Here is a 19,284-nt window from a genome sequence, read left to right as displayed (position 1 = left end):
GCATTCTAATCAGTATTCTGTAACTTGATTTTGTGTCTCTGTGCCCTGTTTGAGAGCAGATTTCCACTCCATCTGACGAAGGAGCAGCGCTCCGAAAGCTAATGGTATTTGCTACCAAATAAACCTGTTGGACTTTAATCTGGTGTTGTTAAAACTCTTACTGTGTTTACCCCAGTCCAACGCCGGCATCTCCACATCGTGAGAAAGAATAGAGCCAACGTTTCGAGTCCAACTCATCCAGACTGGAAACCTTGGCTCGATTCTCTCTCCACAGATGCTGTCAGACCTGCTGAGATTTTCCTGCAGTTTCTCTTTTTGTTTCGGATCCCAGCATCCGCAGTATTTTGCTTTGAACTGGAAGGTGGGATTGGATTAAATAGCTCTTCTTGGTGGCTGGCATGGTGACAATGTGCCGAATGGTCTCCTTCTTTGCTGTAAACTTTTCTATGTTTCTTACAACACCACTAAAAATACGTTCAAAAAATGGTGCGACAAGCAAGCTTTATATGGTTCGTTCAACAGCACAAGTTTGTTTATATCGTAACCAGATTTTTAGATTGCTATTTAGACTCAACTTATTAAATTGAACAGATGCCCAGCACATTCCTGGCACAATAAAAACAACAGAATTTAAGTAGATGATATGAATCATCCCTGAAGCAGCTAAAATTAGAGCAGTTTGCCTGCAATCTCCTCCAGCCTCCAGCTACCCAGTTTGATCTGGGCTCCCGGTTGAAGTGATGGTCTGGACAGCAAGACCCACTGAACGTGGCCGTTCTGTAACACGAGGTTTCACAACTGTGGTCGTCACACGACCGACCCTCACTATCACAGCCACTCTGACTCCGACTTAGTCCGAGAGGTAACTCGGAGGATGGAATGTGTTCGCTGTTCCTTATCAACTTCACTGGAAGCTTCCCAAAGCAAAGATTGGGAAGTTGGCCTTCATTAAAAGTCAGGTTTTTTTTTCAAGTTTATTTATTAGTGTCACAAGTAGGCTGACATTCACACTGCAATTAAGTTGCTGTGAAAATCCCCTAGTTGCCACACTCCGGCGCCTGTGTTCGGGTACACTGGGGGGGAATTTAGTACGGCCAATTCACCTAACCAGCACGTCTTTCGGATTGTGGGGGGAAACCAAACTGAACAGAATCCAAGTATAGGCTAAAGCCTGCAACAGTAAACTGTGCACGGTGGCACAGTGGTTAGCACTGCGGCCTCACAGCGCCAGAGACCCAGGTTCGATTCCCGGCTTGGGTCACTGAGTGGAGTCTGCACATTCTCCCCGTGTCTGCGTGGGTTTCCTCCGGGGGCTCTGGTTTCCTTTCACAGTCCGAAAGACGTGCCGGTTAGGTGCATTGGCCGTGCTAAATTCTCCCTCAGTGATACCCAAACAGGTGCCGGAGTGTGGGCGACGAGGGAATTTTCACAGAAACTTCATTGCAGTGTTAATGTAAGCCTACTATTGTGACCCTAATAAATAAATAAACTTAAATTAAAAGACTGGCAGAGCATGTGTTTGCTCAGGCAGTGAGTTCCTGCAGTAGGTGTACTGAAGGAGAAGCACTGAGCACAATCCTTTGTCTTGTTAGAGAAAGGCCAAAGCTCCAGGCAGACTTTACCGCCTCCCCATGGACCTACTTGGCCACTGCTGCAGCTGCAGATCCACCCTGTGCAATGGTGTTCCCTCCACGATGATGGTCCAGTAGCCATTTTGTACGCCAAGACTGAGAACAAAGTTTTTGTAGGGTCAGGGTGGCAAGGGATCTGGGGCAAGGGTGGGTGACAGGCTACAGACCCTAAAGAGAAAACGCTGGAAAAACTCAGCGGGTCTGTAGATTTTCTGTAGCCGGAGATGAGGGGTTTGGATTATGAGGAGAGGCTGAGGAGATTGGGTTTGTACTCGTTGGAGCTTAGAAGGATGAGGGGGGATCTTATGGAGACTTATAAGATAATGCGGGGGCTGGATAGGGTGGAGGCGGAGAGATTCTTTCCACTTAGTAAGGAAGTTAAAACTAGAGGACACAGCCTCAAAATAAAGGGGGGTCGGTTTAGGACAGAGTTGAGGAGGAACTTCTTCTCCCAGAGGGTGGTGAATCTCTGGAATTCTCTGCCCACTGAGGTGGTGGAGGCTACCTCGCTGAATATGTTTAAAGCGCGGATGGATGGATTCCTGATCGGTAATGGAATTAAGGGTTATGGGGATCAGGCGGGTAAGTGGTACTGATCCACGTCAGATCAGCCATGATCTTATTGAATGGCGAGGCAGGCTCGAGGGGCTAGATGGCCTACTCCTGCTCCTATTTCTTATGTTCTTATGTCTGGCAGCATCTGTAAGGAGAGAAAAGAGCTGACGTTTCGAGTCCAGATGACTCTTGCATTAAGTTGATCTTTCTCTACACCCTCGCTATGACTGTAACACTAAATTCTGCAACCTCTCCTTTCCTTCTCTATGATCGGTATGTTTTGTCTGTATAGCGTGCAAGAAACAATACTTTTCACTGTATATTAATACATGTGACAAAAATAAATCAAATCAAATCAAATGAAAATTTTCCAACATTTTCTCTTTTGGTTGCAGATTCCAGCATCCGTAGTAATTTGCTTCCATCCAGGCCACAGATCCTATTGTACTGTTGTACGGGGTAGTGGGAGGGGGCTCTCCAACTAACCCTCCACTTCGGAGAACCTGCTTGCCACCCTCAATCCTTAGCTTGACCCCTGACTCCTCATTGGTGAGTCCAGGCCACGCCAATGTCCAGCGATGACTCTGACACAATGCAATGTCAGGATTGGTCAATGTTAGGATCCCTGTCCAAAATGGAAAATCTCGCCCTTTGAGGTTGAGCTGTGAAAGGTTGTGCGACCCATCAGTGGAGATAGATTCTCCTTATTTACTCTTATCAAAGCCATCAATGCCACTGTCACGATTTTAATCAGGCAATTGAGATTGGTCTGCTTGGATATGAACTCCCTGATTAAGAGCCAAACTGATGGTCCAGTCAAGGAGCCCCATGCTCCTTGAGTGTCAGTTCCTCTGGCACTCCGGATGGGGACCGCGTACCGAGAGCGTTCTGTCCAGTGCTGTTGGATCTTGTAAATAAAGGAATTTTGCTGAAGGGACTTCCACCTCCGAGGGCTCATTACAGACACTGAGCACCTTTTACCCCCTCCACGCAGTGGCAGTAATCACTCTCACACAACTTCAATCCCTCAAACCCTTGTCTCTGCGGAGACAGTTGCACACTTAGTCAATCTGTGACTTAGTCAACCACGCCACCTTGTTACCATGGCAACGGGCCCCTTTTCGCATATTATGAATAAAGTGCACGCTCCCTAATGCGACAACACTCGGGGTAATTTTAACCTAACTCGCTACAGGCATGGAGTGGGCTGGGATGGACTGTTTTAGGCTTCACCTTCCTACACTCTGTCGCTGCTAACGACAGGGCACTAACAACAGCAAGCAAATCTGTGAGCTGAACTTTAGTCCCAATTTATACCCAATCACACCTCATGGTTCACAATCAATGAAATCCAAACCAAATTTTAAAAATCACATCCGTACACATGTTGAGAAGTTGCAACCGATTGGAGGTGAGGGAAGTGTTTGTGTGATTGAAACCTAACCGACCACTTCCACTGGTTCCGATCCCTTTATCTGAGTCAGGCAATGCTGTGGCCTACTAAAGCTTCAACAGTTTAAAAAAAAAGCTCCTACTTCCTGGAACTAAGAGTTGTTTCACTTTTTCTTTCTGTGAATGATTATCCTTGTCTCTTTTGACAACACATCACTCCCTAATTCCTCAGATAAAGGTCATTTGCAATCCCTCGGTGTGCTCCTGGAGTGAGTGGATGAGGTAGGCATCCTGCAACTTTACTTGGGTATAAATTTTCTGTTTCTGAGACCTGTTTATATTTTGTGGCAGGAGAGGGGAGGGGGAGAAAAGGGAATAAGTGGCTTCCTGCTCCCTGTAGTTGTTGAAGGTTTTTAAAGGGTGACAATAATATGTGTTGACAATCAAGTAACATTATAATTTTATCTCTTGTTTTTTTTTAACGTGAATACATTGCGCTGTTTAATTTGATCGTTGCAGTGTGAATATGTGTGTGGTTTGTTAGTAAAATCGCAAGTCAGTTTACAATCTCATTTCCTCGCATCTCCTAAACAAACAATGTGAATTCTCTCGGCACCGGCTCTCACACTTAGTTACAAGCTCGAGTTGCCTTTATTGTTAACAACCTACAGTTTATCACAGAATCCCTACAGGGCAGAAGGAGGACATTCAGCCCATCGATTCTGCACCGACCACAATCTAGGGAGGCCAGACGTCCGGCTTTAGGGTCGGACAGTCCGACTTTTGAGCACTCTGTCCTCCATCCGGCGCCACCTCGAGCCGGACGTTAATTTGCCCTCCTTTTTAAAAAGGGGCAGGCCCTCGGCTCTTGCTGGAGGATTTCCGAAGTCACCTTCGTTCCGTGGAGTGCCCGGAGGCCGGTGACGCAACCTCCGCGCCTCCGAAGATGACGCGATGCTCGGTCGGGACGCAGCGCCCTCGGCTCATTCCGATCGGTGGGCTGAAGATGAGTCGGGAGTGCTCGGGTGGGGTGGTGACGTTCTCAGCTGTGTGGAGGCGCTTGCCGAAGCTGACGCAATGGGCGAGTGTCCAAGAGCTCGGTTCTTTCCGGAGGGATCCGAAGATGAGTCGGGGGGGAGCTCGGATGGTGACGCGATGAGGTTCTGGTCTGAGCCGGGCACGTTGCCGAAGATGACGCAGTGGGGGGGAGGGGAGGGAGGGTGGATGGAATCGGTCGGAGTGGCTCTCCCGGAGATCTTCAGCTATTTCCGGCGGCTGGCCAAAGCTGAGTCGGGAGGAGGGGGGGGGAGAGGCTGCCGAGGATGACGCAATGGTGCGCTCGGCTGTTTCCGGACGGTTTCCGATGATGACGCGACGCGGGGAGGCTGGCTGAGCGGATGTTGTCAGTGCGCACGCGCGGCTGCCATCTTTGTCCTCCTCTTTGGAAATGGCCACCCTACCACAATCCCACCCAGGCCCTATTCCCATAAACCCTCAAATTTACCCTGCTAATCCCCCCCCACTGACATTAGGATTAATTTATTATGGCCAATCAACCTAACCCGCACATCTTGGGCTGTGGGAGGAAACCGGAGCACCCGGAGGAAACCCACGCAGACATGGGGAGAACGTGCAAACTCCGCACAGACAGTGATCCAGAATTGAACCCAGATCCCTGGCACTATGAGGGCAGCAGTGCTAACCACTGTACCACCGTGCTGCTCTTACTCGGTCCGAGGTCCGTTTATAGCATTCCTTCAGTCATCCCTGTTGGGAAAAAGGTTAATTTTGGATCTCGGCATGTAGATTCAGGAACAATGGGGTAGTACGGTGGCACAGTGATAAGCATTGATGCCTCACAGCGCCACAGACCCAGGTTCGATTCTGGCCTCGGGTCACTGTCTGCATGTTTGCACGTTCTCCCCGTGTCTGCGTGGGTTTCCGCCGGGTGCTCTGGTTTCCTCCCACACTCCATAGATGTGTGGGTTGGGTGGATTGGCCGTGTTGCCAGAGGAGGTGGTGGAAGCAGGCATCTGGATGAGTATATGAACAGGAAGGAAATAGAGGGATATGGACCGAGTTAGGGCATCACGATCGGCACAGGCGTGGAGGGCCGAAGTGTCTGTTCCTGTGCTGTACTTTTCTTTGTTCTTTGTTTGGGGTAGCACAGCGGTTAGCACTGCTGCCTCACAGCGCCAGGGACCCGGGTTCAATTCCGGCCTTGGGTCACTGTGTGGAGTTTGCACATTCTCCCCGTGTCTGCGTGGGTTTCCTCCGGGTGCTCCGGTTTCCTCCCACAGTCTGAAAGACGTGCTGGTTAGATGCATTGGTCGTGCTAAATTCTCCCTCAGTGTAACCCGAACAGGCGCCGGAGTGTGGCGACTAGGGGATTTTCACAGTAACTTCATTGCAGTGTTAATGTAAGCCTACTTGTGACACTAATAAATAAACTTTAAGCCAATGGGGCGGGGTATGTGAGTATCTAAACAAGTGACTTGTCGAGTGTTCTGTTGAGTGCACTGACTCTTGTTTCGAAGCTTGTGTTATTTGAGGCTGGCGCTAATTGAAAGGGAAGTGAAACATCAGGTTTCTAGGGAAAATGAAACTGGTTAATGCCAAACAACGACACACAGCTTTCCAAGTTCATGTCAAACAAGAATGTCATGCAGGCAGGCTAAGAAAAATGAAGCCTGGATTCAGGAAATGGCAAGGGGAAAATATCAGATTGCTTTGGCTGTTTGTGTTACTCAAAGTAATTGGCCATACAGTGTCCAGGCTTCTCACTGAGGTTTCAGGTAAAGGGAATACTGGTGGAGCTGTGCTATTAACACCATTGGAAGCAGAGCTTCCGGTGTTCTGGAGAAGCCACTGTATTGAAGCTGGTATCTTGGAACACGGGTTGATTGGGAGATTCTGTCGGATGTGTTACGATGATAGAGAAAATCTTGGGAGTCATAAACGGAAATATTGGACTTTTAAAAAGGTGCCAAGATGTTTATTTTTTTTAAATGGTTAAGGGCGGCACGGTGGCACAGTGGTTAGCACCGCTGCCTCACAGCGCTAGGCACCCGGGTTCGATTCCAGCCTTGGGTGACTTTGTGGAGTCTGCAGGTTCTCCCGTGTGGGTTTCCTCCGGGTGCTCCGGTTTCCTCCCACACTCCAAAAATGTGTAGGTTAGGTGGATTTGGCCATTCTAAATTGCCCCTTAGTGTCGGGGGATTAGCAGGGTAAATATGCGGGGTCACGGGGATAGGGCCTGGGTGGGACTGTTGTCGGTGCAGGCTCGATGGGCCAAATGGCCTCCTTTTGCACTGTGGAGATTTGATTCTGTGACATGAGACACCAAAGATGAATGATGAATGCCTCTTTAGCCACTGATGGAACGAATCATCAAATCGAATCATCAAAGCCCTACAGTGCAGGGGGAGGCCATTTGGCCCACAGAGCCTGCACCGACAACAATCTTATCCAGGCCCTATCCCCTTAACCCCAAGTATTTGCCCTGCTAATCCCCCTGACATGAAGGGGTAATTTAGCACGGCCAAATCCACCTAACCTGCACATTGTTGGACTGTGAGAGGAAACTGGAGCACCCGGAGGAAGCCCACGCAGACATGGGGAGAACGCGCAGACTCCACACAGACAGTGACCCAAGCTGGGAATCGAACGCGGGTCCCTGGCACTGTGAGGCAGTAGTGCTAACCCACTGTGCCGCCGTGCTGCCCACTTGAGAGGGTCTCTACGGAACAATGGGACACCTTCCCCGTGCTTGCAGACAATTCAGGGTACTTGTAAAACACACTCTCAGACTGATTATCATCCCTTGACGAAACAACAATCTCAAGGTCCCTGGCTATACAGACGGGTACGTACCAGGTGGAATACACATTTGGAGGTTAAAAGACTGGGCTGCTGGCCTGCCAAGATGATTCTCCTGAAATTTGTCTGGCATTCCTCTGGAACTCTCTCTCTTTCTCTTGGGCTGCCTGTTGGATGGTGATGCGCGATATAACACACGAGAGGCATGATGTACTCAGGAAATAAAGGCTTTTATTGCCAACAATAACAGAGCTACCATATACAGTACATGATCCCAGACTAAAAGGTCACCAGGCAGACCAGTGACCTTTATACCTCTCCCAGGAGCCAACTGGGGTGTACCATAACAACTATATTAACAGGTAGAACAGCCCAACCCTAACCCCAACAGTAACATATATACAGACTCCTAGTACTGGCCAGACCATGGCTCAGCACTACCTGGTGGGAACCAACAATGGTTCACCACATTCACCCCTCCTTTGAAAACAAAGGCCGGCGGGGTAGAAAACACAGAACAATTGTTCATTTGCCTATAAGTTCAAACGGTCTGGGGGACCGCACCGTCGCTGTGACCTCCTCAACACCGGCGATGACACCGGTTCAGGCAATCGCGGTGACATTCCCTCCAAGGCGGTGTCCAGCGACTCCTCCAGTACCTCACGGGCCGGTAGACCCCGAGGTGGTGACAATCCGCTGAACTCGGGCACGCCTTGAAGTGGCGACCATCTCCTGGACTCAGGCAAGCTGTACACAGGAGTAAGAGGGTTAAGTGGTGGTCCCGATACTGCCCGTGCCGTGTCAGGAGGGGAAATAATGGTTGGGGGGTCCCTAACAGTAGGTGTGGGAGCGACAGGGGTTTCCAAGCCCCCTGCTGGCGCCAGATCTCGAATCGAGACCGTGTCCTCTCGCCCGTCAGGATATGCCACGTAGGCATACTGAGGGTTGGCGTGGAGGAGATGGACCTGTTCAACCAAAGGGTCGGACTTGCGGGTCCTAACATGTCGCCGCAGGAGGACAGGTCCTGAGTACGTCAACCAAGACGGTAATGAGGTCCCAGAGGAAGACTTCCTAGGGAATGAAAACATTCTCTCATGAGGAGTAGCGTTGGTTGCCGTACACAGGAGTGAGCGTATGGAGTGGAGCGCATCAGGGAGCACCTCTTGCCAACGGGAGACTGGAAGACCTTTAGACCTCAACGCCAGTAAGACAGCCTTCCAGACTGTAGCATTCTCTCGTTCGACCTGTCTGTTACCCCTTGGGTTGTAGCTCGTGGTTCTACTAGAGGCAATCCCATATGAGAGCAGGTATTGCCTCAAGTCATCGCTCATGAACGACGAGCCCCTATCGCTGTGGATATAACAGGGGTAACCGAACAGGGTGAAAAGATCACGAAATGCCTTGATAACCGTGGCAGCGGTCATATCAGAACAGGGAATGACAAAGGGGAATCGTGAGTACTCATCAACCACATTGAGGAAGTACACGTTCTGATCTGTTGAGGGAAGGGGGCCCTTAAAGTCCACACTCAATCTTTCGAATGGACGAGTGGCCTTAACGAGTTGTGCCCTGTCAGGTCGGTAGAAGTGCGGTTTGCATTCCGCGCATACCCAGCAGCTTCTGGTTATGGACCTGACATCCTCCACCGAGTAGGGTAGATTCCGGGCTTTTATGAAGTGGAAGAGCCGAGTGACCCCCGGATGGCAGAGGTCATTGTGGAGAGCCTGCAATCGATTCTCCTGCATACTAGCGCATGTTCCACGCGACAGGGCATCCGAGGGCTCGTTGAGCTTCCCTGGACGATACATGATATCATAATTGTAGGTGGAGAGTTCGATTCTCCACCTCAAGATCTTATCATTCTTGATCTTACCCCGTAACGTGTTGTTGAACATGAACGTCACGGACCGCTGGTCCGTGAGCAGAGTGAACCGTTTTCCTGCCAAGTAATGGCGCCAATGCCGGACGGCCTCCACAATGGCCTGGGCCTCCTTTTCCACCGCCGAATGTCGCATTTCAGGGCCTTGGAGGGTGCGAGAGAAAAAGGCGACGGGCCTGCCCGCCTGGTTAAGTGTGGCGGCCAGGGCGAAATCAGATGCATCACTCTCCACCTGGAAGGGGATGGACTCATCGATAGCGTGCATCGTGGCTTTCGCGATGTCGGCTTTTATTCTTGCAAAGGCTAAGCGAGCCTCTGGTGCTAGGGGAAAAGAGGTAGACTTGATGAGCGGACGGGCTTTGTCCGCGTAATTGAGAACCCACTGAGCGTAGTATGAGAAGAAGCCTAAGCATCTTCTCAGTGCTTTGACGCTAGTGGGCAGGGGAAGTTCGAGGAGAGGACGCATACGGTCTGGATCAGGGCCAAGGACCCCGTTTTCCACCACGTATCCGAGGATAGCTAGGCGGCGCGTGCGAAATACACACTTCTCCCTGTTGTAGGTCAGATTCAGGCGAGATGCAGTGCGTAAGAATCTAAAAAGGTTGGCATCGTGGTCCTGCTGGTCATGGCCGCAGATGGTGATGTTATCCAGGTACGGGAAGGTAGCCCGCAGCCCGTTCTGGTCCACCATTCGGTCCATAGCACGCTGGAAGACCGAGACCCCATTGGTGACACCAAAAGGAACCCTTAAAAAAATGGTACAGGCAGCCATCCGCCTCAAAGGCCGTGTATTGTCGGTCCTCTAGGCGAATGGGGAGCTGGTGGTAAGCAGATTTTAAGTCGATGGTGGAGAACACCCGGTACTGCGCAATCTGGTTGACCATGTCAGATATGCGCGGGAGGGGATACGCATCCAGCTGCGTGTATCTGTTAATGGTCTGACTATAGTCTATGACCATCCGGGGTTTGTTCCCATTCTTAACCACCATGACTTGCGCTCTCCAAGGACTAGCACTAGGTTGGATGATCCCTTCCTTGAGGAGCCGCTGAACTTCAGATCGAATGAAGATCCGATCCTCAGCGCTGTAACGCCTGCTCTTTGTTGCGATGGGCTTGCAGCCTGGCACGAGATTCTGGAATAGGGAGGGTGTGGTAATCCTAAGCGTTGAGAGACTACATGTGGAGCGCGTTGGGCAATTTAGAGGCTGCGGGTCTCCCACTGAAAGCGGAGGGAGTGGCCCACCGTACTGCAGGGTTACACTCTTCAAGTGGACCATAAAATCTAGTCCTAGGAGTATTGGCGCGCAAAGGTGCGGTAACACAAGGAGCTTGAAGTTCTCGTAAACCGTGCCCTGCACCGTCAGATTGACCACGCAACTCCCTAGCACGGTGATAGACCGGGACCTTGATGCCATCGAAATTGTCTGCTTGACAGTTCGAATCTGGAGACCACACCGCTTCACGGTGTCTGGGTGAATGAAGCTCTCCGTGCTCCCGCTGTCAAACAAGCAATAAATCGGGCGTTTGTTTACCTGTATGTCCATCATGGACTTGTCGAGTCTGTGAGGCTAGGCCTGGTCCAGGATGATCGACGCCACCGTTGGTTCGTGGGCCCAACTGCAGGCAGCTGAGATGGTTGATGACGACCCCTGCTGGTCATTTGCGGTCGGTGCCGACCAAAATAGCTGCCCTCATAGGTCGCACGTGGACGATGGCGCCAAAACCTGCGGCCCCTGCAGGTCGCACGTGTCTTGCGACTCCGTCGTTCGGAATGGCGACATCCTGGAATCGCACGTGGCGGAAGACCTCGAAGATGCAGAAGACAAGGAGGCCGGCTCCGGGGAGTCACACGCCGCACTGCTGTTCTTGGATGGAAGTTTGGACCGGCATACCTTGGAATAGTGCCCCTTCTTGCCGCAGGCGGAGCACAACACCGCTTTAGCTGGACATCTCTGCCGAGGGTGTTTCACCCCCCCACAGAAGTAACACCGCGGGCCACCTGGAGCTGCTGCCGTCGTCAGGTCCGAGGCTGGGAACGCAATCGCGCAGTTTTTCGCTCCCGCTGAATGAAGTGGGGTCTGTGACTGCCCCTGCCACGCTGTCTCCACGTGGTCGTCGGGGTACATCGCCAGACTTTTGGAGGCCGTTTCTAGAGCGTCAGCTAACTCTATGGATTTAGTGAGATCGAGGTTACCTTGCTCCAACAGCCGAAGGCGGATGTACGACGAGCCGATTCCCGCCACGAACGCATCTCGAGCTAGGTCGTTCATGTACTGGTCTGCCGACACTGCCTTGCAGTTGCAGGCTCTGGCTAGCTGCTGAAGCTCGCACGCGTACTGTTCCGTTGTTTCGCCGGGCTGCCACCGTCGAGTGGCTGGAAGGTACCGAGCATGCATCTCATTCGGTGGTTTGTTGTATCGCTTCTTGAGAAGCTCGAGGGCCCCTTTGTAGTCGGTGGCCCCACGGATCGCTAGGTATACAGCGTCACTTACCCTTGCGTGGAGGACCCGGAGTCTGTCGGCGTCGTTGTTGACCGCTGTGGAGGCGTCGAGGTAATCTTGGAAATACTTCAACCAGTGGTCGAAAGTGTTCGATGCGCCCGCCGCACGTGGGTCCAACGTAAGCCGTTCGGGTTTAAGCATTTGCTCCATGTTTTCTTTGTTGTTTTTTTTCAGAAAAAAAGAATTTACTTGTTGGCAATAAAATTGATGCGCGATATAACACACGAGAGGCGTGATGTACTCGGGAAATAAAGGCTTTTATTGCCAACAATAACAGAGCTACCATATACAGTATACGATCCCAGACTAAAGGGTCACCAGGCAGAGCAGTGACCTTTATACCTCTCCCAGGAGGCGGAGCCGACCGGGGTGTACCATAACAACTATATTAACAGGTAGAACAGCCCAACCCTAACCCCAACAGTAACATATATACAGACTCATAGTACTGGCCAGACCATGGCTCAGCACTACCTGGTGGGAACCAACAATGGTTCACCACGGATGGTCTCTGTGAGCACTGAGGAACAGCAGCTAGGAGTTCCCACACACACAGACACACACACACACATACACTGAAAGCACTACAGTGACTGGGAAAAGGAACTGAAATCTCCTGACTGGACGACAGGGAGCCTGAACTGCAGAGGCAACAGAATCCAACTGTACTGGAAAGAATCACACTGACCCCAACTCGTCATCAACAATCCTCACAACACAGGGACTTCTGACTAACTGCTTATTTGCATTTATTTCTAATCCATATGAATGTAGATGCATGTGTTTTATCATTTCTCTTTACCTTTTAGTAGTTAATAAACTGACTCTATCTTAACTCAAGAAAGGCTGGTTAAATTGGCTCAGTTTTAAACATAGCTATTGTGTCTGGAAAAGGTATGCAAGGGCAAGGGAAGATTAAACCTTGTTGCTACCAGCAGAGTTTGGGTTGAATAAAGACACAGAGCCAGTCACCTCCCCACTACACCCCCGGATTTGTAACAATTTGGGGGGGGCCTCGCCCAGATCAACAACTTTTGGCGTTGGTCGTAACAGCTGAGAACCAGTCTTCAAAGAACAGGGGTTGGAATTCTTCCTGAGGACGATCTGAACTTTGAAAGACTTTGGGTGGGATTTTTTCAGCCTTGCTCGAGCGAGACCGGAAATGACCACTCAAGGTCAATGGCACCAATATCTCTATTTTTAATTAATTGCGATGCATTTTCCCCGCATTTATCCTTAGAGATCTATCGACACAGCTGCTGAGGTGGGAAGATGGCAACACCTGGCAGAACAAGCACAAAAGCTTCAAGCATGGACCAGTTAGATACAGGTCAGTTTTCCGAAATTCACCTCTCCCATTGACACTTATGCGCGTTTTCACACCAGAAAAACGGCTGCATTAATAGCCACTGAGTTCAAACGACATGGAATTGACAGCACAGGCTGGCTTGTGACGTCGTTTAAGCACAAACTCGCTCCCACCCCAAGCTGCCACAGGTAGTAGTAGAGTCGGGTACAATTTTGTCTTTGAAGAAGCATTTAGACAGTTACATGGGTTCCATAGAATCATAGAAACCCTACAGTGCAGAAGGAGGCCATTCGGCCCATCGAGTCTGCACCGACCACAATCCCACCCAGGCCCTACCCCCACATATTTACCTGCTATTCCCTCTAACCTACGCATCTCAGGACTCTAAGGAGCAATTTTTAACCTGACCAATCAACCTAACCCGCACATCTTTGGGCTGTGGGAGGAAACCGGAGCACCCGGAGGAAACCCACGCAGACACGAGGAGAATGTGCAAACTCCACACAGACAGTGACCCGAGCTGGGAATCGAACCTGGGACCCTGGAGCTGTGAAGCAGCAGTGCTAACCACTGTGCTACCGTGCCGTTAGATGGGTACAGAGGGATATGGGCCAAATGTGGGCAATTGGGACTAGTCTACGTGTTTTTAAAAAAAAAAAGGGCGGCATGGACAATTTGGGCCGAAGGGCCTGTTTCCATGCTGTAAACCTCTATGACTCTTCACCCGACCGTATCTGCAAATCTATCTATTCCTTTCTCCCACATCTCGCACTGACACTGTTCACCTCAACTACTCCACGTGGGTCTCCACCCTCTCGCCACTCGCTGTGAGGAATCTTCTCACAAATTTCATATTGAAAAATGTCCTTCAGGAAGTTGTGACTCAACGTGTTTCTGGGGCAATCAACGATGTCTGAATTTAACCGGCCCCCAGAATAAAAGAGAAGACCTGTGATAGGGTGGAGGATGCAATGGTCAAATGACAAAAGTTAAAGTTTATTTATTAGACACAAGTAGGCTTACATTAACGCTGCAATGAAGTTACTGTGAAAATCTCCTGGTCACCACACTCCGGCGCCTGTTCAGGTACACCGAGGGAGAATTTAGCACGGCCAATGTACCCTAACCAGCACGTCTTTCAGACTGTGGGAGGAAACTGGAGCGCCCGGAGGAAACCCACGCAGACATGGGGAGAATGTGCAGACTCCGCACAGACAGTGACCCAAGCCGGGAATCGAACCCGGGTCCCTGGCGCTGTGAGGCAGCAGTGCTAACTACTGTGCCACCGTGCTGCCCCAGCCGGATAATGGGGTAAAGGGGAGTGATGATGGGGTAAAACGTGAAGGGACAGTGAAAGTCTCCAGCTGCCTCTGCCCACGTTTCCCTCCTCTGTCTAATAATCCGGGCGACCTGTCTCACTTCCTATTCTTGCAGTGGAAGCCATCGCTCAGAAACTCAGCAGAGCTATCGAACTGGGAGACAAGGAAACGGCAACTGAGTGTGTGGAGATCCTGGCGGAGAAACATGCTCCTGTCACTGTCCAACTCAAGGAGGCTGCCTTTCCTCAACATGAGATCAAGTAAGTTTAACCAGGCCTCTCTGAGAAGATGGGTAAGGGGGGGTGGTGGGAGAGGATGGGGGGGGGGGGCGCAATTACTTCAGTAAACCCTTAATTTTCCTGAATAAACTGAAGATACATGGGATAGAATCACAGAATAATACAGCACAGAAGGTGGCCAGTCAGCCCATCGTGCTGTACTGGCTCCTTGCTAGGGCTACTTAATTGATGTCATCCCTGACTGAATCTCCAGGCCCGCAAAACTCCCCCCCCCCCCACCACCACCGCCCCCCATCCCGCTAACGGGGAACAGATGGCCCGACCCTGCTGGGGGGAGCAGAGGCCATGAAGGCCCCCCCCCCCCCCCCCCCCCCCAGGAGGTCGGGGGAAGGAGGCTGTCCTTTGGGTAGTGCCAGGCTGGCAGTGCCAGGCTGGCAGTGCCAGCCTGACCCCCTGGCACTGCCCAAAGGGCACTCTGGCACAACCCACCAGGCACTGGGCAGTGCCAAGGGGGTGGGGCTGGAGGGGGGGGCAGGGCCTATTAGGGGCAGGGCCTATAGGGGGGAGATTGGTGGGGGTGGGCAGGTCCCGCTGCCACTCTTGCCAGAGGATCACTGGGACAGGGAGGGAAGGGGCTGATCAGGGTTGGGGTGGGGGGGGGGGGAGCGGTCGGAGTGGTAGCGATGTGGGGGTCGTGGGGCTGGCCAGCGATCGAGCTGGCCAGTGATCGGGAGGCGGGCAGTGCGGGGGTCACTGTGCATGCGCCGATCTCCGCTCTGACAGGCTGGCGCCCGCGCAGTGGCCCGCTCAGCGCTATGCTGCCGGCCTCTCCGGACGGAATAGACCCCGCCCCTTGATATTCAGAGTGAATCCCGCGAAAGCTCTCTGCAATGCACGGAGTGTGGGAGATCCAACCTGAAAATCCTGCAGAAAAAACCGGCAGGAGTTACTCCAGTTTTCACAAGAATTCGGTACAAGTTTCACCCCCCAGTACTTTTCACTGTAATACATGTGATAATAATAACTTAAATCAATTCAATCAATCCTGGGCCTCAGGGAGTGAGACTGAGTGTTCCCTCTATTCCCGCTCTCATTGTGAGTTGCCCAGTTACAGCAGCGTGGTGGATGGAAAATAGAAACCTAGAACGGAACCATCTTGCCTTCTCTAATTCCTGTTGACAACTCACACTGACTGTTCACATCTTTCTTTATGTTTCTGAGTGACTCGCCCTAAACTTTACAATTCCTGCCTCATGTGTTCATAGAATCCCTACAATAGAGAAGGAAGGCCATTCGGCCCTTCGCACCGGCATCAATCCCACCCAGGCCCTATCCCCATGTATTTAATCTCCTAATCCCCCTGGGTCAATTTTGCAAGGCCAATCCACCTAACCTGCACATCTTTTGACTGTGGGGGGTGTGGGGGGGGGGGGGGAAAACTGGAGCACCCGGAGGAAACCCACGCAGACACGGGGAGAATGTGCAAACTCCACACAGACAGTGACCCAAGCCAGGAATCGAACCTGGGTCCCTGGCGCTGTGAGGCAGCGGTGCTAACCACAGTGCCACCGTGCCCCACCATGTTGCCCTCGCTGCTGGTATTTAAACCAGTGTGATTTAGCCGTCTATGTCTTCCTGAGCTAACAAATACCCCACTGTTTACTTGCAGATTACGGGTTGGGGTGGAAGATTCACAGTCACGTGGGACATCCATCAACATGAACGTCTTTCTGCACATGACCATTGCAACGCTGAAGGCAAAGGTAAAATGCCAGGCTAGTTACAATGAAATATGATGCAAAATCAGGACGGATACATTCAGAATAAGAATCAAATGTGGTGAGTTGTGGGGCGGGATAGTGGGGGACATAATGATGGCAAGTGCGAGGAAAATATCATCCATAACCCCATGCAAGTGATTAATATCTCAAACTAGATCATGCCCTTCTGACCAGGCCAGTAATCATAGAATCCCTACAATGCAGAAGGAGGCCATTTGGCCCATCGATTCTGCACCGACCACAATCCCACTCAGGCCCTATCCCCACAACCCCACATATGTACCTTGCTAATCCCCCTGACACTAGGGTCAATTTAGCACGGCCAATTCACCTGACCCGCACATTTTTGGAGTGTGGGAGGAAACCGGAGCACCCGGAGGAAACCCACGCAGACATGGGGAGAACGTGCAAACTTCACACAGACAGTGACACGAGGCCGGAATCGAACCCGGGTCCCTGGCGCTGTGAGGCAGCGGTGCTGATCACTGTGCCACTGTGCCGCCCCCACAATTGGCAAGTACCCAGGCAGATAATTGGCCTTTATCCGCGTGTTGGTCTCTGTTGTCCTCTGCGTAGTCTGATCCTTCGGTCTGGTCTGAAGAAATAATAATAGGAAACAAAGATAGAGTGGACGTGGAGAGGATGTTTCCACTCGTAGGAAAAACTAGAACCAGGGGGCACAACCTCAGGCTAAAGGCGATCCTTTAAAACAGAGATGAGGACGAATTTCTTCAGCCAGAGAGTGGTGAATCTTTGCCGCAGAAGGCTGTGGAGGCCAGGTCATTGAGTGTCTTTAAGACAGAAATAGATAGGTTCTTGATAAGGGAATCAGGGGTTATAGGGAAAAGGCAGGAGAATGGGGATGAGAAAAATATCAGCCATGATTGAATGGCGGAGCAGACTCGATGGGCCGAGTGGCCTAATTCTGCTCCTATGTCTTATGGTCTGATGCTCAGGTCTTCCTTCCATCGTTGGTGTGGTGGCTCTCCTCATGATAGTAGTTGCTGGTGGTGGTCACCATTGCTGTCGTTTGTGAGAGAGAGAAAGAGATTCCACCATTGTACAGCACCTTTTATCCCTCCTTGGTTTCACGCCCTTTTTGGCCGTTGCCACTCAATCGATCAGGGCTTGATCACCCGATCTATAAAGTCCAATCAGGCGCTGCCACGCCGATCTCTGGTGTGTACCCAGCACATGGCTATAGGTGCTGGAGGCACGTAGGTCATATACCTCCCTCCCAAATAAGGGGTTAAGGCACCCCTGTGTCTGGTAAATAACTCTGTTTGACCAGAGAGTGTCCATTGTCTTCGAGATGGCTCATGTCCTGTGTATTCTGTAGTCTGGAGCTGCAGCCTGTTTCTCTCTGTCGTTTAAGGCTACAGCCTGCCTGTTTCTGTATTTGGCCAATGCCCCGGTGTGGCCAAACCACACTGGGATAAATGTCCTCCTGCTTCAGCCAGACTCTGCAGGAGGGATGGGAGAAGAAGGAAAAGAAAAGTCAAGAACTGCACGTTACTTTTTAGCTGTAGCCGGTGACCTCATCGTTCAAACCTCCTTTCAGGAGACAATGGCTGCGATTTTCCCAATAAACCTAAGTGTCACAATGGTGAGAGAAGCGGAGTGATTCACACCGGCCCCTCAGGCACCATCCGGACTGCAACCGTCCCACACGCGGTCATTGTTTGGAGAGTTGGGAGTCTTGCGCCAGTACCGGGGGTAGGAGAGGATTAAACACGCTGGTGAGCCCGGTTTCACCCGGTGCTCAGGTGCCATTTCACAAGGGCACTCCAATCTCAGAGTGCACTGGGAGACCCCCTCCCTCCCCATGGACATCGGGGACCCCCCCCCCCCCCTCTCATCAGTGGCATGTTCCCCCAACCCCTCCCCAACATGGGCTGCCGGCCTGGGGACATCAGGGCCCTCGCTATTGGTCCCCCATCATGACCTCCAACAAACCCCCCTGAATCCTCACTACTTTCATGATCCACCCTGCACGACTCCCCCTCACGCCTCTCCCCCCAACCACTGCTCGGCACAGCGCCCCTCCTATCATCAATTCCACTTAGGTCTCCCCCCCCCCCCCCTCCCCCCACCACCCTTGGCATTGCCTCTGGAACACCGGTGGTTCCCAACTGGCACCACCGGGTTGTCTGGTAGCCAGTGCCGGTGCGCCTGGTGGGCACTACCCTGCCCATTGCCCCCGACCACCCAAGGGCTTTAACACCCTCACCCCCCCCCCCCCCCCACCCCCCCGGGCCTTCCGGCATGACCATTGCGCCGGGACTCCGCTAGTGGAGACCTGTAGTGATTTGTGCCGGTGTGGTCACCCACCGGAGAGGGAAGATTCCGGGAGGTGGGATGATTGCGTGCCAAACTCGCTAATGAGAGCGAAATGCAGCCAATCTCTTGCGAGTCACCCTGGCGCTCTGTCTGGGTGCCATCTGGTTCGTGGGGACCGGGACAATTGCAAACCGACGTTTAGGCCCCCAAGCTATTTTCCCGGATCAGCGTAATCTGTGCCAGGCGCGGATGGGCTGGAAAATCACCCCCCCGCCCCGTGTCTTTCTTCCTCCAATTCAAGCTTAGTCTAATTCTCGATGAGGAAACTTCCCTGGCTGCCAGCAGAGCTTACTGCAGGTTCCCAATTGGAGGATCACCCAATTTCTCTTTCAAAAAGGGCGCTGCTAATCTCAGAGTTTCATAGAATCCCTACAGTGCAGAAGGAGACCATTCGGCCCATCGAGCCCCTCACCGACCACAATCCCACCCAGGCCCTAACCCCGTAACCATGTATTTACCCTGCTAATGCTTACCTTCATCAGCTGGAGTATTGAGTTTAAAAATTGTTGACGCTTTACA

General features: G+C 51.7%; 1 protein-coding gene across 2 annotated transcripts in view; it reads left to right on the top strand.

The window, feature by feature from the left end:
- Positions 1–3,736: 3,736 nt before the first annotated feature.
- rbck1 (RanBP-type and C3HC4-type zinc finger containing 1) overlaps positions 3,737–19,284 on the top strand; it is a 65,795-nt gene continuing 50,247 nt past the window's right edge. Inside the window, exons 1-4 of one of the 2 annotated variants that reach the window (XM_078236862.1) lie at positions 3,737–3,860; positions 13,018–13,107; positions 14,521–14,665; positions 16,314–16,407. In XM_078236862.1, coding sequence (XP_078092988.1) covers positions 13,050–13,107; positions 14,521–14,665; positions 16,314–16,407 — 297 coding nt within the window. In that variant the 5' untranslated portion in view covers positions 3,737–3,860; positions 13,018–13,049. The remainder of the gene's footprint in view (positions 3,861–13,017; positions 13,108–14,520; positions 14,666–16,313; positions 16,408–19,284) is intronic. The other variant, XM_078236863.1, reaches the window with a different exon arrangement.

This window comes from Mustelus asterias, chromosome 20 (assembly GCF_964213995.1).
Source record: "Mustelus asterias chromosome 20, sMusAst1.hap1.1, whole genome shotgun sequence".
Lineage (NCBI taxonomy): Eukaryota > Metazoa > Chordata > Chondrichthyes > Carcharhiniformes > Triakidae > Mustelus > Mustelus asterias.
This window is presented reverse-complemented; position numbering and strand designations above follow the sequence as displayed.